At 27.4% G+C, this 9,308-nt stretch overlaps 2 protein-coding genes across 3 annotated transcripts in view; one reads left to right on the forward strand and one right to left on the reverse strand.

Annotated features, from left to right (window-relative positions):
- Positions 1-3,775, forward strand: part of LOC100571876 (pre-mRNA-splicing factor CWC22 homolog) — an 11,043-nt gene extending 7,268 nt beyond the window's left edge. The window contains exons 9-11 of one of the 2 annotated variants that reach the window (XM_016805886.2): positions 1,318-1,598; positions 2,848-2,946; positions 3,014-3,775. In XM_016805886.2, coding sequence (XP_016661375.2) covers positions 1,318-1,598; positions 2,848-2,946; positions 3,014-3,044 — 411 coding nt within the window. In that variant the 3' untranslated portion in view covers positions 3,045-3,775. The remainder of the gene's footprint in view (positions 1-1,317; positions 1,599-2,847; positions 2,947-3,013) is intronic. The other variant, XM_016805887.2, reaches the window with a different exon arrangement.
- Positions 3,776-8,389: 4,614 nt separating this feature from the next.
- Positions 8,390-9,308, reverse strand: part of LOC100161338 — a 14,444-nt gene continuing 13,525 nt past the window's right edge. The window contains exon 22 of the mRNA XM_029488858.1: positions 8,390-8,711. Coding sequence (XP_029344718.1) covers positions 8,595-8,711 — 117 coding nt within the window. The 3' untranslated portion in view covers positions 8,390-8,594. The remainder of the gene's footprint in view (positions 8,712-9,308) is intronic.

Consider the following 9,308-nt stretch of genomic DNA (forward strand, 5'->3'; position numbering starts at 1 on the left):
CCCCCCACTGAAAATTGTTCAATATTTAATTAATTTAATGATCGACCGACACAGCACTCGACACCCAGCGGTCACCATTACACGTCAATATATAATAACTTTTAGATTCTTGTAACTTTCAAGATAACTTTTCGTATAGTGTACGACGCACGTATAAAACTGACTTATAATTAGCAAAATCCGAATTACATGAGTACCTACATGACAGTATGATACAGAATACAGATAACATAATATTAAAACCGATTAGCGGCTTCTGCGATTGCGATATCCATATCTTACAAATTATAATTCCCAATGTATTTTTACATTCTTAAACCTTAGTGCATTTTCGAATCCTTCGATAGCGTTTTTCATAACAATTGCCTGTCCAGATGTAAATATTCCAATAATATCTAAGCTTCTTCAAATATTCATTACACTTCCAGTATCTACTGCCACGGGAGAACGATCGTTTTCAACACTCCGTCATTTGAAAACTTATTTGAGAAATTCTTCTGGACAAATACGTTTAAATGGTTTAGCCTTACTTAATATTCATCGTGATATTAACGTGGATATTAATGATGTTCTAGATGAACTTGTTAAAAAATCGAAATGAAAATTGAATATAAATTTATAGTTTAAAAAAAAAATATAATTTACATATTTCAACTTTTTATAATCAGCGTAGTAAAATAATTATACACTTATAAAATATTTAATGTATGATAATTAATTATAATATAAACATACAATTTTATATAATTTTATATGTTACACTTTTATTAACCCCCCCCCCCCCCAAAAAAAAAAAAAAAAATTCTGGATGCGCCACTGTTGGTATTTATTTTTTCTGATCTCGTTTTTGGTTTTGAATACTGGTTTTTATATTTTTCGATTTCTAATTCAATTTTAATTACCGGTATTGATTTTTTTTCGATTTTGTTTTCAGTTTCGATTTTTAACAATTTAAACCAGTATTCAAAATCGGTATCCTATATCAGTTATAAGTCCTGCATTATCATTATATTATTATAATGATCAGGGCTTAAAACCAAAAATATATTTCCCGATTTCGATTTCGGTTTCGGATATTGGTATTTTAATATTCGAAATTACTTTGATTATAAAAATATTTAAAATCATTTGTGTACAATATTTCATTAATTTCATAATCAATTTTATACAATTATTTTAATTTAAACAACTTAAATACAGTACACAAAGAAATACGAGTAGAATGAAATAATATAGATACAATCGTTGTAAAGAATCATTGACCTTTCACGTAGTATCTATTAGCTATATTGTTTGAGTATAATATTTTCATTTTAGATATTTTGTCAGCTAAACAGATTGCTAATTGAACAGTTTGAGAAATTGTTTGTTGACACATACGCTATTGTCAATAGTTTCGACAAGATAAAATTAGAAAACGTTGCGAAATATTTTGCTCAACTGCTATATACTGATACAATTTCTTGGATGGTTTTGTCAACAATACATCTGAGTGAAAAACAAATAACAGCATCTACTGGAGATTTTGTCAAGCAATTGTTCCACGAGTTAGTTAAACATATCGGAGAACACAATATAAATTATTACATTACAGATCCGTAAGTAATAAATTGTTTTACTTTATACAATCTTTATGTTTTAGGATATACAGGGGGTGAACAACGCGTATACTTATTTCCCCTTTTATCATTTAATAACGAATTTATTCAAATTCAGCTTTTAGTAAATTGGAAGAATACTTAAAGACCGTATTTTCAAATACTTAGATGTTGTATGCCATTTAAGGAGTGTCGATACAAACTTTTTTCAAATGAAAACTACAATTTTTTCAGTGAATTGTTAAAAACGTAGGTTACAAGTGGGTCACTGTAATGGGTGATGTTAAATTTGAATTCAATGATATAATATCATTGCATACGAAAAACAATTCTTAGCGAAGACTATGATCAGCCTATGATAATATTGTGAATAAAATGATTTATTTACCTATTCACGTGGAACCTTGTTTTAAATTTACAATCCTTAGCTATAATAGTTGAACATTTTATACATTTATAATAATAAATAAGCAAAATAATTTTTTAATTTTAAATTTGATAAATTTGATCAAAATTCGAACTTTAAATGCTGATAAAAAAATGTGTGCATATTTATTTTTGATATTTTTAACTGTTATTGTAGCAATATATAAGAAATCTTATATTAAATTTGCACGATTTTTGAATAAAATAATAAAATTTTATTGATATTTATTGAAAAAAATTTAAAAAATTGGAAACTGTAAAATTATTTGGTCAAAAACCAATTTTGCTTAAAAATTCCTGTTTTTTAAATTCTGAGCGGAGCGAGGAAGCTATTGGTTTTACAATCGTGTTTATTTTTTTCTTAATTTTTCTCGGCTCTTTTGAAAACTACTGAAAATTTTAAACTCCCGAGTGCACTAACTAGATTCACTTTCCTACCGAACAAAATACTGAAGTTGAATATCGAAGCATTATTTTCACTACTTATCGTGTACACAGACAAAAAAAAACAGACATCATTGTAAAATCAATTAAAATCGTTGCCCTGCTTAGAATCTAAAATTTGAGTGAGAGTAATGCTGTGAGGAATGCTTTTTTTTTCACGTGAAGTAATTCTAAGTTGAAGGGAAACAATGCTTTAGTGCCAGGGAATTTGCGGGGGTTAAAAAATAGGTACTCAAAAATTTCAAGTCAGAATTTGAATAAACTATTTATAAAAAAAAAAAAATGGAAAATAGAATACTTGATGGATCATTCTTATTACTTGGTGGTACATATGTTAAATTAAATTTAAAAATAATAATTACACAATTGGTTGTTACAGATCATTGAAAGATGCCTTTGAAGGAATTTTCGGAAATAATCAGAACCATTCCAGTTTTTCTGTCAATTTTTTTTCATCTATTGGTTTGGATGGCTTAATGTAAGTCTATTAATTTTAAAGATTAAAGCTTATTAAATAATTAAATAATTTGTCATTAAATTTCTAGTTCTACATTCCAAGACTCGTTGATTTTCTAATCCAATCAATAATTTTCTGTGACTGATATCGTTGACTTTGGGTAATTATTTATAATTACATATTGGCTGCAACAATTACCTACATCGATTCAACTTCGTCTCATCACTTGTTATAAACGTAATTGGAGTTATTAAATCCAATATTTTATTTTCAAGATATATTAACTTTTATAGTACAAAATATATTTACTTAATTTAAGAGTATATATTAAGAGTATTTTCAAAGCTTCAAAGCTATAGTTATTAACTATTATAATTAAAAATAATAATGCATTAACTTTCTTTTTTTTTTTTAAATAAACAATTCATGTTTAGCTTAATAATTTTTAGAAGATAAGATAGATAAAACATTATTTTTTTGGTTTGAAAATTAATTAATTTTTAAAAAGTCGGCATTAATAAGCTTTTTTAGTAATAACTTCATCTTCGTTCAACTTCTACAATGATAAGTTATGTTAAACAATCCATCCATCTCATAATGTTTGTACGGAGGTGATGGGTTTGTTACATACACATGAAATAAAACTCCAACATTTATTAGTAACTATAACAGCATAATTAATTTTAAGCAAGATATTGACGATTTTTATTATAATTATACCTAGTCTTTAGGTTTAATTGTTTACTGTAATAATTGCGTAAATTATTAATCATTTATAAACAATAGTTTTTTACTATTATGAAATTGTACAACAATTATTATTGTTAAATATAAATTACAAAGATTACACTTTTATTATGAAATAGAATAAAAAAAATATTTATAATGTAAAACTATTATTTTAGTACATAGCTATTTAATTATTATAATAAATAAAATACATTTTCAACTTTTAACATTTTGTTGACAACTGGAGTTAAAAACAGTCATTAAGGACACTCATTACCTACCATTTTCTACTACACAGGTGTTTGTCATTTGGATAAGCCAGTAAGGTAAACACATTTCACGTAGTATAATCATACACTGATCTATTACATTGTACTACACAATGGATATCGTTTTAAACGTATACATTACCATTTGGTAAGAACCAAAAAATACCTTTTCATGACAACACGCCGCCACTGAATTTTATAAGGGGTGGGGGACGGGGGTGGCCACAATGGATAAAATAATTTAGAATTAATTTAATATGTTGTAGTAATTAATAAGATGCACAGTTAAAAATACGAAAGAAAAATTCCTTTAAAGGGGTTATTTTATTGGGCGGGCTTAATATTAGATTTGCCTCTGAAAAATTCCAAAATTCACCACGTGACTATGGTCAACATAGTATATGATTGTTGTATAATGTGTAACGTGTCTATGGTTAATATGGATTTATTAGGCAACGCATACCACACGTGTGCCTTTTTCTTGGGTTTGGTTTACACGCGTGTAACACACGGGATATGGGTTGAGTTTAATCATTGTAAGGATTGATAATTTTTTTTCAAATCTTTGATTCCCCTTATTTATTTTTCCAATTCGAGCACTATCTAAGATGCCTACCACTGAACAAAAGATTAAACTTTTGTACAATCATTTTAAATTACTATAGACAAACGACACGTTCTATTATCATTACGTAGTATTTGTTAGACCGCCTACGGCGCAGCACTATAGGAAATCAGGTGTATCCCGTGGTCCCCCGATCGATACACCTTGTTTGTCTATACGACCAAACTGTAAACAGGGTAAGGTCGAATTGCACATGTTTTTGTTGAATTGCACTCGGGTCCTAAAAAATGTAATGTTTGAATTATACCTACTCGTTCCGATCATTACAATAAACACATTTATTAAAAAATAAATACCAGTCTGATGGTCAGAAGAATAATTTGTATATATATTTAATGTCTAAAGTATGTTTTTTTTATTATAATAATTACAATATTACATAGCTGAAATTTAAAAATATGTTAATTTTAACAATCAATAAAAAATGAGTTGATTTCCTCGAAAGGTGCAATTTAAATATTAGGTACTTAATCACATAATCAAAATAATAATATGAAAAAACGAATTTGTATTTTCAATTGTTTCTGAACTATAGTAGGTAACGTCTTGGAATAACGTCGTTGATCATTATGTTATTTGATCGTTTGATTTAAATCGATAGTGACACACATGAATAAATATGCAAATTATCATCTAAAATGAATATTTATGAGTTCTACATGTATAATGATCGGATCGAGTGTAATCCAAACATTACAATATTTTTTTGAAATAGAGTGCAATTCGAACATTTTGGTCTAAGTGAGGTCTAATGTTTGACGATTCCCGTTAAGCTCATTTTATAATAATTACCTACTTTGTAAGTAGGTAATCCGGCCAGAATTTTGGCGGTATCTAAACGTACTCCATGAAATTGAATACAACAAAGAAATCGACGCCCCTTTTCTGCGAACTATACGAACACCCCGAAGGTAATTGATAGATCATATTGATAATACGTACCTACGGTATAATTGATGATGAACCATTATAAGGCGCGGTTACGATACCTACTTCACTTTTATCGAGTTCACATCAATGTTGTTTTCGTCCATGTATTTATAAGGGTGATTCTGAATGACACTCAAATACCGTATAGATAAGGTAATATTGGATAAAGGTCACACATCGCAGGGGTTACCAAATAGTGGACCGTGGAAAACTTTATATACCCCACGGACGAAAATAGTAATTTTTAACTATTTTATATTGGTGATGTTTGAGGTTTTCATTAATAGTCATTTTATTTTTCCTTTACTTCCTTGGAATAAGCATGATGTACAGCACATTTTGATGCATTCCGAAAATTTCCTGAACTTCTTAATTACCTAGCTAATTAACTCCACATACATATTAATTGGAAACCCTTGCCATATCGCGTCTACTTTCACTTGACACCAGGGCTTGCAAACGTTGTTACAACGTTATGATTATAACGTTTTATTTGACAAACAAACGATTTAAGTTTGTAAACGAAATTATAACGGAAAGTGATCATTAAAAATAATTAAATACCGCAAAACAATACATAAAGATTAACAAAATATATAATATATCATTCAACAAAACATAACGCAAAACGTAATTTATAGAATATCATTAAACGAAAAATAACGCAAAACGTAATTTATAGAATACCTATCATTGAACAACAAAATAACGCAAAACGAAATATTTTTAAATCTATTTATTTAAAGGTCTATTGGTTTGTACTTTGTAGAAACATTTATTTAATGCAAACAATCTAAGAATTGATTATATTAGGTATATCCGGGCTATTACATAGCTGCATTAGTTATTATTTTAAAATTTAATAAGTATTAACAATATTTTAAATAACGATAAACTCAAAATTTGTAAAACGTTTTAGTTCTAAATAACAATTAACACAAAAGTTGAATAAAGTTTTAATTGTAAATAACGATAAATACAAAAATGTTGTAACGTTTTAATTGTATACAACATAATACTGAATTTTTTTCAAATACACCCTGCTCGGCATAATTACATAAAAAGTTGTAATCGGTGGGTAAGTTGCATCTGAATAAAAAACTTAAAAGGTTATAAGTATATAAGTAGGTAATTTACGTTTTAGCATGCATTTTTTTAAAACCTATAGTTACATTCGTAACTATCGATTTGACAGTAAAAAGGTTCATTATAATATTATAGGTAGGTATATAAATATATTTAAAGAATGCCAAAATATTATTGCATAAATTTAACAGACATAACAATAATTTGTGTTTCTTATTATTATAATTCCAAAAACACACACAAAAATAATAATAAATAATACTACAGTAGTTAGTATTGATCATGAAAAGAAGTACATACCAATATTCTTGTTTCTTAGTACTATAATTATATCTACAGATTTGCCAAAATCGAAATCAAATTATTATAGTTTATTTGTATGCAAGTCTTAAAACTCATTTTATGGTTGAGAACCCAATCGTATAAAAGAACATCGTTAAATTATATTAACAGTGCATAAAAATAATCCAATCCTGTAATCATAATTCTTAAAATAAATTTATTGGCTTATTTTTATAACAATACGACAATAAATATTATACGACAGGAGAAACGTGAAAAAAATATGTACTTTAGGAAGTTTTTATGTTTCTGCAAAGTGCAGTCCATAACATAACGGTTAGGTATATGTGTATCGATGTCAATCATTTGCATTGTATTCAAACCTATACCTACGCCTCCTATACCTATATGATTGGTGATTTGCCTCCCACCAGAGGCCGCGGCCACCAAATTTATATTGAATTCAAAATAGGTACCTACCTGTATAATTTGCCCTTTTTAAAGGTGCAATAGTGGTCCAACCAACAGCATGATTTTCACCTGTGACCCGAATTGATTCCTGATCATTTTGAACTATTATTATTCACTGCGATATGAAATATACTGTATATTATTATATTTCTACTTATCATAATTATTATTTTATCAAATATCATGAAACGATGTATCGATAATACCTGCAAAACTTTATGAAGCCACATAATATTTTATAGGTAATATACTTTGGGTAATGGGAGACTTACAAAATTAGTCTAGTTGCAAAAAATCTGCTAAGTGTTTACAATGACAATTTAATTTCAAGTTATAAATTATTTAAATTTAATTGTACTTTTCTCAATATTTATGACTGGTTAGCTATTTTTCACTAAAACAGCATAGCGTGTAAATATGGGAATGCAAATATGTGTACTTGACTATCTTCCGCGGCAAATTTATTTTCGTCTTTGAGGGTGGCTTCTGATGGAAAATTGAATCTAGATGGATCTTTTGAGATGTCAACTTTGAAAATTACTAATTCGTTTTCAAAATAATCGAGAAAAAACAACAAAAAAATGTTGACTTTTATTAAAATAAATTCATATTTAAATTAATTATTACAATAATTAATAGCAATAAATAATATTTATATCATAATAGGCTCACAGACTCTACTCAGAATTTTTGTTTGTATGCAGCGATTTATCATTGAATTCAATTTTAACACATCTATTATAGTGGTCTACTCAATGACAAGTTGCATTCGACTTCTACTGTATATCAGAGCAGTTAACTATTTTCCTCAATTTTTTTTAATTATGATATTTTTTCATAATCATATGTTGCACTTCTTTCAAGTTTCCCGTAAAAATGAAAAAATTCACAATTGTGATTTAATAATTGTGAGCTATTGTAGGTATTGAGTTTTATTTGGTACGAATTTGAAATCGTTCTGTAGGTAACGGATTTTTTTCCCGTAAATCAGACTAGGTAAAATAAAACAAAGTACATTTTTCAGAACATACAATAGTATTATTAATTTTCAAAAAAAAAAAGTTTGATTTTCTAATATTTAAAGAAGAAAAACCATTGACAGTTATATTTTCTGTCTTAGTGCACATTATTACATAGTGTTTATAGTGTTTTATATAATACGTAATATATTTTATACATAAATAAATTATTTATGTTATATAAGTTCATAGAATAAATATCGTATTTTGAAAGAGTTAGATATAGATTAACAATATATATTTTGTGATATTACAAATTTATGCATCTAAAAGTGTTGTAACATCATGAACTGTTGCTGGAGAACTGTACCACAACGATTTTGATACGGATAACACCCCAACTGAATAAGTTGAGCCTGGTTGTAGCCCCGTTAGCTGTAAAAAAGAACGTAGACACAATTTTGTCTTAATATGTAATACATTCGTGTTTTAATAATAATAATAATAAAAACGCACACTTTATGGTGAAACTAAAAACACAACTTTGTACTATAATATTATGCCTATCGTGTTAACCTACTTAGGCGTGGCTGAATGGGGACAGAATTGTTATTGGTTCAAAAACAAAAAAAAATACATATACCTTATACACAATATTTGCAGAACGAAATACGAGCAGAGTTTATTTATCTTTTTTTTTAGATAAAAACTGTGGTTTGTTGAAATATTTATTCATTAGTAACACCTGTTTTTTGGCCAACTGTATAATATTAGTTATTGTTAGGTACGCATAATCAGAATACTAAAGCATCCAAATACTGAATACAGCAGTAATATTAACTTTATTATGTGTATAATAACTAAACTTTTTACTGGTTTCGTAGTACGTACATAACTAACACAATAGAGGTCACATTATCTACTTAACTATTTATTTTAATTATTTAATTGTTTATTATGATTATTCTTTAACTACACTCGTACGATAGCTTATAATGTATTTATAGACAGCGATCAGAACAAACTCTATTA

The sequence above is a fragment of the Acyrthosiphon pisum genome, chromosome X, assembly GCF_005508785.2.
Source record: "Acyrthosiphon pisum isolate AL4f chromosome X, pea_aphid_22Mar2018_4r6ur, whole genome shotgun sequence".
NCBI lineage: Eukaryota > Metazoa > Arthropoda > Insecta > Hemiptera > Aphididae > Acyrthosiphon > Acyrthosiphon pisum.